Genomic DNA, 18,118 nt, shown 5'->3' with positions numbered 1-18,118 from the left:
ATAGGTGGCAACAAGTTGGGGGCTTGGCGGGGGAGAAGGACTTCACCAGAAAGTATAAGAAACAGCTCCAGAGATCGGGGAGCGGACCTTGAGCACGGCCAGCCTGCAGACTAAGCGCCGGGTGAGAAATGGAGGTCAGGCCCACGGCTACTGCTTGTGGTCTGCAAGCAGGGGGGTGGGGGGAGGGGCAGATCGTTGCAACTAAGGACAAGCGCAGTCACCAGGAGGAAAGTGATCTCCCAGCGGACTTCCTGGTGGGATGCCCAGCCAACGGGGCCCTGAGGACAAACCATCTGGTGGAGTGGCCATCGAGGAGTCCAGCGAGGCAGGCGGTCCTTCTTAAGCGGCATGACTGACATTAGGGGCTGGGTAAACTTTTGTGTGAGGGTCGGGGCCGCCTGTGCATAGTAGGATGCTTAGCCACATCCTCGGTCTCTGCCCACTAGCTGGCCCGCTTCCCCTTGGGACAGCTAAACATGTCTCCAGACGCTGCCAAATGTCCCCTGGGGAGCAAACATCACTCCCAACGAAGCACCAAGGTCTCGGAGCCTATGCGGCAAACTAATAACCGACGGGAGCGTGTGCGGTCAGCCGGCCGGGTGCCGGCGGTGGAGGTGCCCGTTGGCCTCCTAGAAAGGGGAAGCGCGACATACCCCATCCCCACTCCGCCACATCCTGGCGGCAGGGGAGGGATGCTCGGGTAGCCGACTTCCTAGCGACGGCAGAAGCAGAGCAGGGGCAGAGACCGATGCGCTCATGCCCATCTGATGGAAGAAATCGTTGCCGGGGAATCGCCTGGCAGGGAGGGAACCTGAGGGCAGAAAAGGTATCCATCTCTGAGAACAACTGCACGTTTGGGGTGGAGAAAGGGAAACCATAGTACTTCCAGCTCGAGAGGTTTACGTCGCAAAGACTTGGCCAATCCCGACTGCATGTCAGTCTCCCCGGGGGGGGGGGGGGGGGCGGCAGCGGCAGACTTATCGAGAAATGCCTTTACGTGAGCCGAGCCGGAGTTACAGGTCATGGTTACAGACGCTGGTTCATGCAGACAGCGGGCATTGGAAGCCTGGTGTGAAGAGAGTGCACGGCACACGGGTACAGGGGTGCTTTCGAAGAGTCGAGAGAGCTAAGCGGAGGAGGACAGGGTCTACGAGGGTTATCAGGAGGCAGGGGCCAGCACCTTACGAAAGGAGGGTCGCCTGGCTGGCTCAGCGGGCAAAGCATGTGGCTCTTGACTTCAGCGTGAGTTCGAGCCCCATGTTGGGCGTCAAGATTACTTTAAAAAAGTAAAAATCAGTGGGGGCGCCTGGGGGGCTCAGTTGGTTAAGCGTCCACTTCGGCTGGGGTCAAGATCTCATGGCTCGTGAGTTCGAGCCCCACACCGGGCTCTGAGCTGACAGGGCTCGGGATTCTCTCTGTCTCCCTCTCTCTCTTCTGCCCCTTCTGCTCGCTCTCTCTCTCTCAAAACAAATAAATTCAAAACAAAACAAAACTCAGTTGAAGGAGGCAGTGTGTTAGAGACTCTCTAGAGGGAATATCGAGGGAACAATTCTCACCAGTTCAATTTCTTATCCAAAACCACTTTTGTGGGGGCGCCTGGGTGGCTCAGCGGGCTAAGCTTCCAACTCTTGATTTTGGCTCCGGTCATGATCCCAGGGTCGTGGGACTGAGCCCCGCGTGGAGCCTGCTTAAGTTTCTCTCTCTCTCTCTCTCTCTCTCTCTCTCTCTCTGCCCCCCCCCACACACGTGTGCACTCTTCGTCTCTCAAAAAAAAAAAAAAAAAAAGCCAAAAAACTTTTGTGTAGTTCTGACAGTGGAAGAAGTTTGGAGAAGGTGGCACTAAGCAGAGAGGCCATACAGTGGGAGCGGGGGGGGGGGGGGGGGGGGAGGCAGGAGGGAGCACTCACCGATGCTCAGATGTGCATGGCACCCGTAAATAACTAGATTGTGTCCAAAAGGACAGACACAGGGGCAGGGCTGGTTAAAGGGCTGGTTAACGGCCAGTGTCCGTGTATATTTGTTGGTGCCTGTACTGCAAAGGGAATAATGTCCCCGCGCGTGGGCACAGATCTCCATCCTACAGCGAGATCTGGCGAGGCTAGAGGTGATCGGTGGAATATCAAATGGTAAAAAGGGCCTGACCTTGACCCATCCACTGTCCCTGCCCCACGTGCACTAACAATGGAGAGAAGGGTCCAGAGACACGGAAGATGCGGTGGCTGGCAAGATCCTGTTACGCTTTGGGGTAGGTTGTAGTCAGAACGAACACGTATAACATATAGACGTGCCAGACATCATTCTCTATGCTTTACACACGTCACTGAGTTTTCATGTTAGGAGGTAGGCACAATCCATACATCCGTTTTATTTTTTTAATTTTTTTAACGTTTTTATTCATTTTTGAGACAGAGAGAGACAGAGCATGAATGGGGGAGGGTCAGAGAGAGGGAGACACAGAATCTGAAATAGGCTCCGGGCTCTGAGCTGTCAGCACAGGGGCCCGATGCGGGGCTCGAACTCGCGGACCGCGAGATCGTGACCTGAGCCGAAGTCGGCGCTCAACCGACTGAGCCACCCAGGCGCCCCCATACATCCATTTTAGAGATGAGAAAATGAAGGCATGGGGGGTGGGGGTTAACCTAGCCAAGGTCCCACAGCTCGGTAAATGAGGGCCGGGATTCTCACTCAGCCAGCGGGCCTTCGGGGTCCGTGAGCTTAACCACCATAGGCTATGCAGAAGAAATGTCCAATCTCTCAAAATGAGAATCATCATTAGAGAACGACCAAAGCTCCTGGGTAGGCTCCAGGGACGTGTAACTAGCCCATCCCCACCAAAGAGTCTCATCTAGAAGCACGGCTGGGCACCTGGGCGACCCATTCGGTTAAGCGTCCCGACTTCCGCTCAGGTCATGATCTTACGGTTGGTGAATTTGAGCCCCGTATTGGGCTCTGCGCTGACAGCGTGGAGCCTGCTTGGGCTTCTCGCTCGCTCTTTCTCTCTCTCTGCCCCTCCCCTGCTCGCGCTCTCTCCCTCTCTCTCTCTCTCGAAAATAAAGAAACGAGCTTAAAAAAAGAAACTTCCGAAGACTCAATCCAGTTAGTGACAGAAAAAGACTGACCTTGGATTATCTACTTATCACCTCCCATCTGCCTGCCTGCCTGCAGATTACTGCCTGGATCACTCACACCCCGGCTCACAACGGGTTACCAAACACATATGTAATGAATGAATGACCTACAATTCCCAGACTGCAGCCCTGTTCGTATGATAACTTCTGTTGGTTTTCTAACAAAGGCACATGCAGTCAGCGTGCAGAATGCGTCCAGGGCCTTTAAGACTCAACCCTAAGAGACATCCTGAAGCCGTGATGATCATAAAATCCTACAGTACATAAAGAATGAGACTTGTAGATCAGATTTCAACCGAGGCTTGGTTGAAAAAAGTTCTCTCAGGGGGATGAAGCGAATGGAGCATGAGTTTTCTGAACAACAACCACCAAAAGGCTGATCCATTCAGTTGGAGTCTCAGGCCAGAGGATAAAAGAACCTGGGAAAAACAAGATGAAAAATGTTGCCTGATTTTATGTGCGCTCTTTGCACATTCCTTGCAGCAGTGATCAGTTTTAAGGGTCAGAGTTCATATGACAATTAGAATGAAGAAGTTAGTTTTTCAGCTTCCGGTTAAACTCTTTCTCAACACACACACATAATACTTCCTATTCATCCTTCAATGCCGTGTTCATGCCCTGTCTTCTCTGCAAAGCCTTTAAAAGAACAAAAACAAAAACAAAAACTTTAAGAACGCTACGTTCAACCCGGGGCTCGAACTCATGCCCCCAAGATCATGAGAGTCGTGATCTTGAGCCAGCCAGGCGCTCACAAAGCCTTTTTTTGCTCTACATATAGAAAATCTCTGCCTATTCAAGCACTTGTCATCATCGCCACTGATTTGCTATTATCAGACTTCTTCATATCATCTTTTGATGCGACTAAGTCTTATCTCCCTCAACCACAATCTCTGAGGGCTGAGATATCTGTCCACATTGCCTTGCATATAACGAAGGCTCCAGAAGTATCTGCTTGTCTAAACTGGCTTCATTTTCTGGAGACTGTTCACGCACTTATTCCGTGCCAGGAACTTTTTTGGTTCCAGGGAAACAGAGGTGAAAAATCAGACAAAGACTTCACCTCTATGGAGTTTACCTTTTCGGGAAAAAAGTGGAAGATCTAAACCTTCTTGTCTCTCTAGAAAGTTGCAGGAAGTTGTAGCTGGAGACCATAAGAAATAGTACAGAGCAGTTGAAAATACCGTGGATTGTGAGTCGTGATCTACGTTGGCCTCATCCCTAATTTGATATATATCTTGAGTACATTTCTTTAAAAAAATTTGTTTTAAATGTTTATTCATTTTTGAGAGACAGAGAGCACGGGCGGGTGGCGGGGGTGGGTGGTGGGGTAAGATAGAGGGAGCCACAGAATCGGAAGCAGGCTCCAGGCTCTGAGCTGTCAGCACAGAGCCCGACGCGGGGCTCGAACTCACGAACTGCGAGATCATGACCTGAACTGAAATCGGACGCTCAACCGACTGAGCCACCCCGGCGCCCCGAGTACATTTCTTAACCATTTGTCATCTATTTCCCTGTATGTCATATAGGGATCACATAGTTACTGGGAGAATTGGATCAAAAAAGATGCAAATACTGCCAGAGGGAACTTCCTCAATCGGACAAAAAGCATCTATGAAAAACCCACAGCTAATACCACACTTAAAAGTGAGACTGGCTGGCTTAGTCAGAAGAGCATGGAACTCTTTCTTGATCTAAGGGTCGTGAATTCGAGCCCCACATTCGGGATAGAGAGGACTAAAAAACCCAGAAACTTAAAAAGAAAAGTTAGGGCTCCGTCGGTTAAGGGTCCGACTCTTAATTTCAGCTCGGGTCATGACCTCACAGTTTGTGGGATCGAGCCCCTTGTTGGGCTTCACGCTGGCAGCATGGAGTCTGCTTGGGATTCTCTCTCTCCCTCTCTGGAAATAAATAAGTAAACTTAAAAAATAAAAGTTAAAGACTGAAAGCTTTCTCCTATAGTTACTGTGCAACCCAGACTAACGCCATCTTGGACAAATCTGCCCCGATGACCTGTGACATGAAGCCTTCTTGAGCAGTCCCTTTCCCCCACATTCTTCATTTAACCATACCCTTAAGTACACCCTTGGGGCATAATGTCCTTGATAGGGGTCCTCCTGGATGGTCCGCAAACATGTAGTCCCTAGCCTCTAGGGCTATAAAAGCAGGTCTCATGGGAAGGTGGGATTGCCCTAAGATCTCACCATAAGTCCTCTTAATAAACCATTTCCTGTCAGGCTGGATTTGTCAGCCTTTTTCTTCAGTCTTAATGGCTCCTACAGCCTTTGGAGGTTGTTTTGCCTATACTACCCCCCCTCCTCTCTTTCCCCCTCTTTCATGGAACAATCAGTAATAAGACAAGGATGTCTGTTCTCCCTGATGCTATTTAATATTCTACTGGAAGTTCTAGCCAGGTTCTAAGTAAGAAAGTGAAATAAAAATAACGAAGATTGAAAAGAAAGAAGTAAAACTATCTCTATTTTCTTTTTTTAATGTTTATTCTTGAGAGGGCGAAAGAAAGAGCATGAGCAGGGGAGGGACAGAGAGAGAGAGAGAGAGAGAGAGAGAGACAGAATCTGAAGCAGGCTCCAGGCTCTGAGCTGTCAGCACAGAGGCCGACGCAGGGCTTGAACTCACGAACCACAAGATCGTGACCTGAGCCGAAGTTGGACGCTTAACCGACTGAGTCACCCAGGCGCCCCAAACTATCTCTATTTTCAGATGACATGATCTTATACAGAAAGCACTAAAGAATCCACCCAAAAAAACCCCTGTATTAAAGCTAGTGAATTCAGCAAGGTTTCAGAATACAAGGTCAATATAATGAATCAGTTGTATTTCTGTAAGCTAGCAATAAACAATCTGAAAATGAAATAAAAGCTTCATTTACAACAGCATTGAAAAGAATAAAATACTAAGGAATAAAATCAACAAAATATAAAACTTGTATACTGGAAACTCCAAAACATTATTGGAAGAAATTAAAGAAGACCTAACCAAATGGTAAAACATCTCGTGTTCAGGGCTGGGAAGGCTTATTATTGTTAAATGGCAATAATCCCCAAATTGTTTTATAGATTCACAGCAGATCCTACTAAAATCCCAGTTCCCCCCACCCACTTTTTCTTGCAGAAATTGACAAGCTACTCTGATCTTAAAATTCACATGGAGATTCAAGGGCCCCAGGATATCCAAAAAATCTTGAAAAAGAACAAAATTGGGAGACTCACGCTTGCCAATTTAAAACCTTCCTACAAAGCTATAGTCATCCAGACTATGTGGTACCGGAATAAGGACAGACGTATAGACCAACGGAACAGAGCTGAGACCCCAGGGAAAACCCATGCTTTTATAGCCAACTGATTTTCGACAAGGGTGCCAAGACAGTACAAGGGGGAAAAGAATAGTCTTTTCAACAAATGGGTGCAAGGACAACCAGATATCCACAAGCAGAAGACTGAATTTGGACCCCAACCTCTTACTATATACAAAAATGGAAATGGATCAAAGACCTAAAAGTGAGAGTTAAAACCGTAGAACTCAAAGAAAACATAGGTGTATATCTATCTCTATGACCTTGAATTAGGCAAAGTCTTCTTAGATACGACATCACAGCACAAGCCACAAAAAAGAACACAGGTAAATTGGACTTCATCGAAATTAAAAAAACTTGTGCTTCAAAGGATGCCATCATGAAAGTGAGAAGGCGACGCAAAGGATAGGAGATATATGGAAATCATAGATCTGATAAGGGACATGCATCTAGCACGTATAAAGAACCCTTACAACTCAATAATAAAAAGACAACCAATTTTTAAAAAATCGGTGACAATCTGAACAGACACATCTCCAAAGGAGACATAAACATGGCCAATCGCCACATGAAAGATGCTCAACATCGTCAGCCATCAGGGAAATGCAAATGAAAACCACAAGGAGAGACGACTTCACACCCACTGGGAAGGTGATAATCAAAGAAGCAGAGAAGGAAGAGTGTTGTAGAGAATACAGAGACACGGGAATCCTTATACGCTGCTGCTGGCGATGTAAGGACGGCAGCTACTATAGAAAATAGTCAGGTACGGGCGCCTGGCGGCTCAGTCAGTTGAGCATCTGACTCTTGATTTGGGCTCAGGTCATGATCCCAGGGTTGTGGGATCGAGCCCCGCATTGGGCTCAGTGCTGCGCATGGAGCCTGCTTACGATTCTCTTTTTCTCTCTCTCTCTGAAATAAAAAAATAAAAAAAAATTAAAACAACAACAACAACAACAACAACAAAAGAGAAAAGCTGGGCAGTTCTTGGAAAGGTTAATTGTAGAGTTACAATATGACCCAGTAATTCTACTCCTAGGTATATGTCCCAGCAAGCTGAAAACCTGTGTGCCCAAAAACTTGTACGCGAGTGTTTACGACATTAATAATAGCCAGAAAATGGACATAGCTCAAATGTCCATCAAGTGAGGAGTAGATAAGATGCGGTGTATCCATACAAAGGAATGTCGTCCAGCCTTAAAAAGGAATGGGGTGCCGATCCATGCTACAGCATGAAGGAACCTTGAAAACACATTAAACGAAAGAAGCCAGTCACGAAAGGCCATGTATTGTATGATTCCACGTATATGAAATGTCCAGAGTAGGCAAACCCAGAGATATGGAAAGTAGATTCGTGGTTGTCAGGGGCTGAGGGCTGACTGATCGGCATCGGGGAGAGGCTGCTGGTATATATGGGCTGTCTTCTTTGGCGGGGGGGATAAAATGGTCCAAAATTAATTGTGGTTGATGGTTGCACAGCTCTGGATATGCTAAAAACCATTGGATTGTGCATTTTAAGGGAGTGGGTTGTAAGGCATGTGAATTATAACTCGACAAAGAGGAAACACATAAAAAAAAAAAAGCACACTGGAGTAAGTTTTCCAATGCCACACATGGAGGCAAATCTCTCTGTGGGACTCAGTCACCACTTCAACCAGGAGCTAGATAAACACACATGCACTTAGAGAGTGACCATTACGTGGTTGAGGGCTAGAAAAAAAGCCTTTATTGTAACTGGAACCAGATAAACAAAGCACTCTTGCTGGCCAACTCTCAGGAGAGGGGAAGAGCCTTTGACACAAACCCACTCCCCATCCCCAACCAACTTTTATTCTATTCCTGGCCCTTGCTTTTTTGATGGCTCAAGTGGTGTACTTTCAGCACAAGACCGAGACTGAAGGCAGCCCACCATTTTGTGGATCAGAACCCCAAGAGACGTAGCGGATTATTAATATTTTGAAGAGCTTGGAAATTCCTAGTACTCCAATACGCCGCTCAGATTCTTCATTTCCGATAAAACTAGTATTTATACATGAGAAGCCTGGGTTGTTGTTACACTGACCTATTTAGTTTGTTGATTAACCAGTGACTCATCTCTAGTTCCACGATACGGAGGTCAAGGTTCCAAGGCTATTGCCACCACAGCTGCTTTCTATTTCAGTTTTAAGAAGATGTTTACAAGATGTATATAGGCAGGCAAATCACATAAACATGGTCACAATAACAATCCCGTCCACAGAGACGATGCCACTGGCGACAGCTGGTTACCAGGAGAGTTGGCGTGGACTTAGGTTCTCTCCGGGTTGTCACTGCAGCGATAAACAAACACTATCAGGGATGACTTATTCCGGTTTTACAATGTGTTCAAAGACCTACCAGAACAGTTGCTTCCAGGGGGAACTGGATTCAAGCTTGACTGTAAAACAACCAGTATAGCAGAAATGTATTCTTTTGACGTGAGTTAGTTTGTAGAGGCCGGGTCACTTCATGAAATCATTCAACTATATAAACAGTAATACCTAACACAGATCGTGATTCCAAACACACTTTCCTGGCTTCCTCTAGTCCAGCCCACCTGGTTCTCTACAGCTTGCTGCCCTTTGTCCGAAAGCTGGGAGAAATAAACCCTCGTGACACTGTGTCACGACCTGGGGGGACTGATTGGCCACAGGACACAAAATTATCCTTCAGGTTTCCCTTTTTTCCCCTGAGCCATCAACAGCCCAGGGCCAGTATTTCCACATAAGGTCTCTTGTTTTTTGGGTTTTTTTTCCACATAAGGTCTCTTGTACTTGGTATTTCTTCACCATTCTTGGTCTTATCTAGGGGGTTAGGGCCTCATAATTAGATTACTGCAATAGCTGTCTAATTGGTTTCCACATTTCTATCTCCCTCTGCCTCAGACACATCTGACAGCAATGTAAAGTTTTAAACATCTAAACGTTAAGAGTGAATCAAGCGATCTGTCTAAAAAACCTTTGACTGGCTCCCCCATGTTTCCTGAGTAAAGTCCAAACACCGTCAGCCTGCCATTCAAGGCCTTCCACCATCTAGGTCCGTGTTTTCATTCTAGGTTTATATCCTCTACTACTCCCTTGAACAAAACTCGTCTCCTCGACACCCCCTGAACTCCTGCTATTTCGTTTTGCACTTCTGTGCACGATGTTCCTTCTGCCTGGAATGCCCTCTCATCCTTAAGAGCCTGTCCAGGGCTTCCTTTTGTCCACAAAGCCATCCCTGAACATCATAATCCATAGCGATCTCTCATTCCTTGAATGTGATGAAAGGTAAGGGCAGTGTGGCTCTGTTGGCAAATGCTCAGGTAGGACTTTTCTGGTCTCAGGTTGTCAATTCTTGTATTACGTTATCTTGTGTGTATCTTGCCTCCTCAACTACACTGCAAGCTCCTTGAGCACACGGACCAGTTATGTTACTTTAAAAAATTACCCATGGTACAGAACACTGTGGTGGGGGCCGTGATATGGGGCCAGCTGTCGACTAAAGACCACTGAAATGTCCCCAAGATGCCTCATTCTAGGTGACGGCTCCTTACACACACACACCAAATCTAATCACTTTAAATGTGAAACTAACTCTACGGGTTACTCCAAGATATTAAGGAATTATAAACTGCTTCTGGAACACTTCTGAATCCCCTATGAAAATACAAAGTTAACCTTCAATAAATAATTTCATGCTCCCCTCAAAGCTTCAAAATGACATGTAAAGAAAAATGGCCAGCCAGGAGCATAATCCCTAAGATTTACTTGATCACAAAGCATTTAGAAAAGCCAAGTCTCCATGCAATTCATTTCTATTTCAGTGTCTTTTTTTTTTCTCTGCAAAATAGGCTAAACTAGATAAGGAAAATATGTCTAGAACCTGAAGTTTACATGAAAGCCGGTCAAAATGACATGGGTAATTCCAGCAAAAGAAGTTCTTTACATCTTGGTTTCTCTTGAATGATTTAGGCAGTCTGAGAGGTCTTCGTGGTTAGAAATGTAATCCCTAGCTAGCAGTCGCTAAGTCTGCGGTGGGTATGTATCCTGACCCCCACCCGCCAAAATACTGCAACCATCAAGTTCTATCAACATACGTGCCAATCTTGCAAACTGGAAAACAAGAGTCATTACAAAATGCCTACCCGCCTCTGCTGCTTTGAAAGCTCTGAAGTTGCATAGGGTGCACTCACTGTAAATTCGCAGGAATGTTTTATCTAGCTTTGTGGATGGCCCCCGATGACGAAACCCTGGCAACAGATGCCGCCTTCCTAGGGAAACCTATGTCATATGTGAACCCTCGTCCTGCAAGTCGGAGAGAGCCCGCCTTGATTACCTACCCAGCTTCGCTGGATCAAAACTTGAAGGAAATGGTTAAGTGTTGGTATTTCTAGGTACAGCCTTTCCTTCTGCAAGTCTCGGCTTTAAGTAGCAATTTTGTCTCCTTGAGCCTCGCCTTGACTGCCAGCAGGCAGGATTTCAAGTGCCCTCCCCACTTTGAAATATCCATGTTTTCTGGAAATCTGATCAATTTTGTGCTCTCCAAGGACTAGCATGATCATGCCGTGGGCTCCTCGTCAAGAAAAACGCTAAGTTCAAAGTATTGTTTCCTTCACTTCTAATTACAAATAAGTTTTACCTTTTATTGTGTTCCATTATACAATTTTACATAGTACCATGGTTACTGTAAGCGATAATTAAGCAAACTGAATTCACGTTGTTGAGCTCTGCTTCTCCGTATATAGATTTACCTAAAAAAGTACAAACCGAGCACAGTGGTGCAATTTACCAGGCACTTTCAAGTTGCTTAGATATTTACAAATATGTAAGCACCCTGTTTGAAAGCATGAAAATTTTGGTGTCAGGAAGAAACACTCCGTGTGTATCACATCTTTACATTGGAACGTTTGCACAGCTCCGCTCATTCCTGAGAAAGGTCAGTCTCGTTGTCACTTTACAGTTGCACGTCCTCATATTTCAGCAGTGTATCTTGGGGAACCATAACCTCTGTCACTCGACGTACCGCTAATGGCACAAAATACATGTAACGTGTTCCTCATCCAAGGGGAATGTATTGTGTCTTCTTGTAATATCTAAAACAAACAAAAGAAACGTACGTGTTTATCACGAGGCATAATGGCCGCTGTCAAGAAAGTATGTGTATATGAAATTACAGGCATATTTCAATTTGTCACTGACACTTAGCTATTTAAAATGACATAAAACAGAAAGAGCAAAGGATAACGTTACCGACTTAAGTCTTCAAAGCTGTATTACAAAGGCCGCATATTAAAAAAGCAGAAAAGATCTGGTTACTCATTTGGAAAAACAAAAGACTGTGAAATGCAAAATTCAAGAAAAAGTGAGAGGTAATGCGATCTTGAAAATATTTTTTAACGAATACTCATAACAAGAGCTCTAAACAATGGCTCTCAGAATCACCCGTAGGGCGTTTCGAACACACAGATACCCGTGCTCCTTCCCGAGAGACTTGGAAAATAATATCCAGTAAAGTCACAAGTGCGTATTTCTTTTCGAAAGATACACTACAATTACATAAGCTGATCGATGCAGAAGATTTTTCATGGAAATGAAGAACTCCATACATACAAAATATAAACTTTATATCCCATAAGTATATAAACATATATATTCATATTGATACAGATATTTAAAAAATTTTTCCATTTTGTGTGACCAAAAGCAACAGAAAGCTCCTGCTTGGATTAGATGGAAGAAAAGAATACCATACACATCACATCTGACCTCCTTACTATGCGATCCCCACTGAGATCTCAAGCTTTCGATACTTGGTTCTCAAGTCAGCTTTTGAAAATTCAGTATTAAGCCCACAAACTGGTCTCTGGTGACAGCAATGAGTCACATCGTTTGTGTTGCTACAAATCACATCTTGTAGAAACTCCATAATAATTTCCTCTTACAAAATTTGTAACTCATGACACTAATCTGAGAGCCAAGCAGAGGTTGGAGGGATGACTAATTATTTATCCACACCTGTCAGATGTGATACGCCAATATGGGACTCATTGCGTAGAAAACAAAACATAGAGTTGGTAGGACTCTAACTCGTTAAGAAATCTGCAATTATGGGGCACCGGGGTGGCTCAGTCGGTTAAGCGTCCGACTCTTGATTTCGGCTCAGGTCATGATCTCATGATTTGTGAGATCGAGCCCCATGTCAGGCTCTGTGTTGACAGCTCAGAGGCTGCTTGGGATTCACTCTCTCCCTCTCTCTGTCCCTCCCCATTTTGCTCTCTCTCTTTCCCTCTCTCTCTTTCTCTCAAAAATAAACTTAAAAATGGATTTGCAATTAATAGTTTTTTAACTTTAGTTTTTAAAAAAATGTTTATTTATTTATTTTGAGAGAGAGAGAGAGGGAGCGCAAGTGTGGACAGAGAAGGGGCAGAGAGAGAGAGAGAGAGAGAGAGGGAGAGAGAGAATCCCAAGCAGGATCCATGCTGTCAGCATAGAGCCTGACAGGGGGCTCAATCTCACAAACCATGAGATCATGACCTGAGCCGAAATCAAGAGCTGGAGGCTTATACTGGATTTGACTCCTGAAATCATTATTGCACTATATGCTAACTTGGATGTAAATATAAATAAATAAATAAATAAATAAATAAATAAATAAATACGTAAATAAATACATAAATAAATAAATGAGTTGGAGGCTTAACCGACTGAGTCACCCAGGTGCCCCTGCAATTAATAGTTTTAAGATAATATAAATCTCCTTTTCAGAGTCAAAAGCTTGAAGAAGTTCTAAAAATAACTGTATATTGTTGTATACTGTAACAGATTATACCGAAAAGGGGCAAGGAATCTCCAGGCCATATATCTTTTGTCAAGTAATCATTTATGGAGCACAACAGAATAGTTTATATGTCACAACACAGCTACACTTTATTTTATTTTGTATTATTTTATTTTCCTTTGGGAAATAATGTGTGCCAAAGTGTGACTAAAAAAAAGGCTCTCTTTTATGGAGAAAAAAAAAGGCTCTCTTTCCTTCTAATAGGAAAGCCTGAATTATAAAAACTCACTATAAAGTCAACATTTACTCAAAACGAGGCACACCTAAATATGATGCATTAGGACAGGACAGCTCACGTAAATATACACCAATAGAAACTAAGATTTTTCTTGGTTATCTATCAATGTATAATGTCACGGATCTAAAATATAGGTCTCTACAACTAAATAAAATAGCCACGGTTTATGGGAATTAAATGAGAGATGGGAAACAAGACAGCAGAGTTGTAAGATCCATACTTCAGGGGGAAAAGAACTTCATTACAGTGACTGCTCTAAATCTCTTGATCACTGTAATAGCAGTAAATTGAATAATTTGTTTTCAGTTTGAGTAATTTAGAGTTCAAGGCTAAGTCATGCAGTTGCATGCAAATCGAGTAACTGCAATAGACTATACTCTTAATTTAGGCTCAGGTCATGATCTCAAGGTTCGTGAGTTCAAGCCCCACATTGGGCTCTGGGCTGTCAGTGCAGAGCCTGCTTCGGATCCTCTGTCTCCCTCTCTCTGCCCCTCCCCTGCTTGCGCTTTCTCAGAAACACATAAACTTAAAAAAAAAATAACCTAGGAATACTCTGGCTTTAAGATAAATAGATGTATAAAAGTCCTAACAACTTAATTATGACGTAATGTGGCTGGAAGTGGCGAACAGGTCTCGACTTCCCTATTTTTTAGGTTGTGGTTTTAATAAAGTAGCTGCAATTGTCAGGAACACTTAGTCATAGATGAAAATGCTAAGAAGTTTTATGAAAACAGAGTTTTGGGTAGGCTGTTCAGGCATTAAGACAATTCTCGGGTTTTAGAAGCCTCTCAGAACGTCACCTAAACTATAGTTTCTTATGGCTGAGACAGGGATATTCTTTTTTTTTTTTTTTAAGTGTTTTTTTATTTTATTTTTGACAGAGAGAGAGAGAGAGACAGAGACAGAGCATGAGTGGGGGAGAGGCAGAGAGAGAGGGGGAGACACAGAATCCAAAGCAGGCTCCAGGCTCTGAGCTGTCAGCACAGAGCCCGATGCGGGGCTCGAACTCACAGACCGCGAGATCATAACCTGAGCCGAAGTCGGACGCTCAACTGACTGAGCCACCCAGGTATTTTTTTTTTAAAGACAGGGATATTCTTTTAGGGATTTGCCTCCTGTGCTCATCATTTCACTTCTTGAGAGACTCTTACCCATGTTTACAGTAGAGCAGGTCAGATTTGCTCAGCTCATTACTTCCAATAGCACTGTGGCCCAAAGAACAAAATGGCTAATTACCGATAATTGCTTTAGCAACTGCTTCAGATAATGACTTCCAATGCCATTTGCATTATATCATTGAAACGATTAAAGACAGTAGGACAAATGTGAAAATACCGACGGGATCATTTCAAGGGAATACATTTCGAACTAACAGATTCGGCTAAGTAACACTTCAGGGGCCCCAGATCATGTTTTCATTTTCAACCACCCTAAGACTTGCCTGCTCGTGGATAATGTCAGACAATTCTTTTACCATGTCTCTGAAATTTGACTTTAGCCCTTCATGGTATTCAATTTGATCCTCTTTAATTAGCCGCTCATTTAGTTCAAGCGCAAGGCTGCATGCCTGTATGAATTTCCTGTAGACAAAAAGCAAAGACAATAAGGGTTTCGTCATTTATTCCTACAAAGTCTCACGGACCATCAATTTGATATTCACTTTAACCATGGCTTGCCTAGAAGGAAAATTAGAATCCTGTATTTGCTCACTGCTACTCTTTGCTGATGCCACTTCCTAAGTCTGAAATACCTTTTCCTTTCTTTCCCACCTTTCCCTTCTGGTTTCTTACTTTCTTTAAAACCTGGCTCAAAAAGCAGGCCTTCTAGAAAGCCTATTTGCTCAGTCACTTGATCTTGTATCAGCTAACGTTATTGTGCTCACGTTAATTTGCATGTGTAGATGAGTCGTGCATTCAGTTCAAAAGTAATTTATTTGGGGTTAGTATGTACCCAGTACAGTACTGGGTGCTACAGGTAAGAGTTATCTGCCCTGTGCTGGGAGCGGGGACAAAGATTGCGGGGGCGGGGGGGGGGGGGGGCGGGGAGGAGTGAAATCGGTGAAGGAGATTGAGAGGTACAAAAACTTGTTATAAAATGAGTAAGTCACAGAGATGAAAAGTACAGCATAGGCAATGTAGTCAATAATGTTGTAATAATGTTGTATGGTGACAGATGGTGTGACCGTACTTCCCGCGGGGAGCACTGAGTAATATATAGAATTGTCAAATCAGTGCGTCATAGGCCTGAAACTAATAACACTGAGTGTCAACTACACTTCAATAATTTTAAAAAAGTGGGGACAGTTGATGACTCATTGTAAAAGTCTTTCTCCATCATTTCATGTGTTTATATATTTAAATGTCCACAATCGGGGTGCAGGTCTTAGGGGGCAAAGTACCTCATTGCCCATTTGCTTTGTATCCCTATCATAGCAACTAGTAGAATCTTTCTGCGCATGCCAGGCATTAATAAATACTGGTGAATGAGTGATTACTGGTTACTCTGCAACCTGGAATGGCTGAGAACACACAGACAGGAAAAGTAAATGAAATAAATCGGCAGCAAACGAGTGGATAAGTTCTCTTTCTCCTTGGTGTGTTTTACTCAACCCATCTCTCTTATTCTGAATATAAACTCTACATATTAAACAGATTTGTAATGCAAGACCATTCAGACATGCCTGGGGATGCTCAACTCAAGCCCTGGACCAGCAGAATCCCAATTGGGACTAAGAACACAAGATAGGAGGGGCGCCTGGGTGGCTCAGTCGGTTGAGCGTCCGGCTTCGGCTCAGGTCATGATCTCGCAGTTCCTGAGTTCGAGCCCCACGTTGGGCTCTGTGCTGACGGCTCAGAGTCTGGAGTCCGTTTCAGATTCTGTCTCCCTCTCTCTCTCTGCCCCTCCCCTGCTCGTGCTCTGTCTCTCTCTCTCTCAAAAAATAAACATTAAAAAGAAATTAAAAAAAAAATAAAGTACCATGAGAGGGTCACTTAGCTATTGTAAAAAAGAACAGAATGTGTTTTTTTGGGAGGATACCATTTGGTGAATATTTTGGTTTCTATGAAGAAGAAAATGGAGTAAAAGATAGAGGTCTAAAGGGAAAATGACAAAGCACTTACCTAAACATGTCTTTCAACTCATTTACTTTCTTTGGTGGATACTTGCTAGCTTGACTATCATTTAAGAAAGCTCTTGCATATGCTAATGGACCAGCATTTACCTAAATTACAAAGGGAGAAAAATAAGAGAGTTGTTAGAATGTAATCAAAAAGAAATGTCTACGTTTCTCTCTTTATTATTTTTTTAAGATTTTATTTATTTATTTTTTTAAAGAATCTCTACACCTGACATGGGGCTTGAACTCACAACTCCAAGATCAACAGTCGAGATCAAGAGTCGCACACTCCACTGACTGAGCCAGCCGGGTGCCTCTGCACTTCTCCTTAAAACAAAACAAAACAAAAAAAATCCCTGGGGCGCCTGGGTAGCTCAGTCGGTTGAGCCTCTGACTTCGGCTCAGGTCATGATCTTGCACTCTGTCAGTTCGAGCCCCGTGTCGGGTTCTGTGCTGACAGCTGGGAGCCTGAAGCCTGCTTTGGATTCTGTTGTCTCTATCTCTCTCTGTCCCTCCCCGACTCATGCTCGTGCTCTCTCTCTCTCTCTCTCTTAGAAGAAATAAAAATTAAAAAGCCCCCTCGATGCATTAAAAATCTGTACCTGAGAACCATAGTTACTATTCTTGCTATAAGCTTATTCAAAAAAAATGACTAAAGCCAATAATCTGCAAAGATGATATTCCAGTAAGGTACTTAATGACTTCTGCTGTGTAAATACAGAGCTTGGCTGCAGTCAGAGGAGTTTATGTTAAGGTCTTCTGCCACAAGGCAAATTTTATGGCCGCGGAACATTTTTTTCGGTTAATTGAAAACTGCACAGGTGTTTGCACTCAGTAAGCGCAGAACACACACTGAGGTTCATGCTTGCTCTGTGCCCTCAGGAAAGCAAGCCTATCGAGAAATGTTTAAGACGTATTCAGCCACCGACATACCTGCACTGAGACACAACCCTGCAATTTCAGCTGTAGCTGAATCATGTCCACGTCGGCAGAGGAGCAAAGTTTTTTCAGCTCTGCCGTCTTATCTTTGATCTCATCAGTCGCGACATCGATGGGCTTTAAATGAATCTGCTGCTCATAGTTTATAGGGATCCTCTTCTTCACATACGGAAAGGAGTTTGAAGCTGTTAAAATGTTCAGATTGGTTGTGGTTACCTTTAAAAAATGATCCGTTCCAACGGCCAAGTCAAAGGAAAAAAAAAACAATCCATGATGCTTAATTGCCCCCACCATGCTTTCTCTAGAAAGTACCGTAGGGTATCAGAAAGCACCGCAGTACTTCAGGATTGAGGGGGAAATTCTTTTTATCAGATACCCTAGAGCAATCGTGAATTACATATGGGGAAACTCTGGTATATGACATTGCCATGTCTGTGCAAGCTAGTGACAGAACAGCAGAAAAATGAAGGATGAAAATTTCAGTTCACACTTGCCTGCTGGCCACCTGCTACTTGTGTGTATCAAAAAGAAGCAAGTCAAACAAATGTTAT

General features: G+C 44.0%; 1 protein-coding gene across 7 annotated transcripts in view; it reads right to left on the bottom strand.

Annotated features, from left to right (window-relative positions):
• Positions 1 to 11,059: 11,059 nt before the first annotated feature.
• DOCK11 (dedicator of cytokinesis 11) overlaps positions 11,060 to 18,118 on the bottom strand; it is a 201,496-nt gene continuing 194,437 nt past the window's right edge. For 6 of the 7 annotated variants that reach the window (XM_058714237.1, XM_058714233.1, XM_058714231.1 and 3 more), the window contains 4 exons: positions 17,562 to 17,752; positions 16,633 to 16,733; positions 14,955 to 15,093; positions 11,060 to 11,530 (listed from right to left, as the gene is read on the bottom strand). In XM_058714237.1, coding sequence (XP_058570220.1) covers positions 11,408 to 11,530; positions 14,955 to 15,093; positions 16,633 to 16,733; positions 17,562 to 17,752 — 554 coding nt within the window. In that variant the 3' untranslated portion in view covers positions 11,060 to 11,407. Of the gene's footprint in view, positions 11,531 to 11,687; positions 11,706 to 14,954; positions 15,094 to 16,632; positions 16,734 to 17,561; positions 17,753 to 18,118 lie in introns of all 7 variants that reach the window. The other variant, XM_058714236.1, reaches the window with a different exon arrangement.

This window comes from Neofelis nebulosa, chromosome X (genome assembly GCF_028018385.1).
Source record: "Neofelis nebulosa isolate mNeoNeb1 chromosome X, mNeoNeb1.pri, whole genome shotgun sequence".
Lineage (NCBI taxonomy): Eukaryota > Metazoa > Chordata > Mammalia > Carnivora > Felidae > Neofelis > Neofelis nebulosa.
The sequence above is the reverse complement of the archived record's forward strand: the minus strand, read 5'-3'. Positions and strand labels throughout refer to the sequence as shown.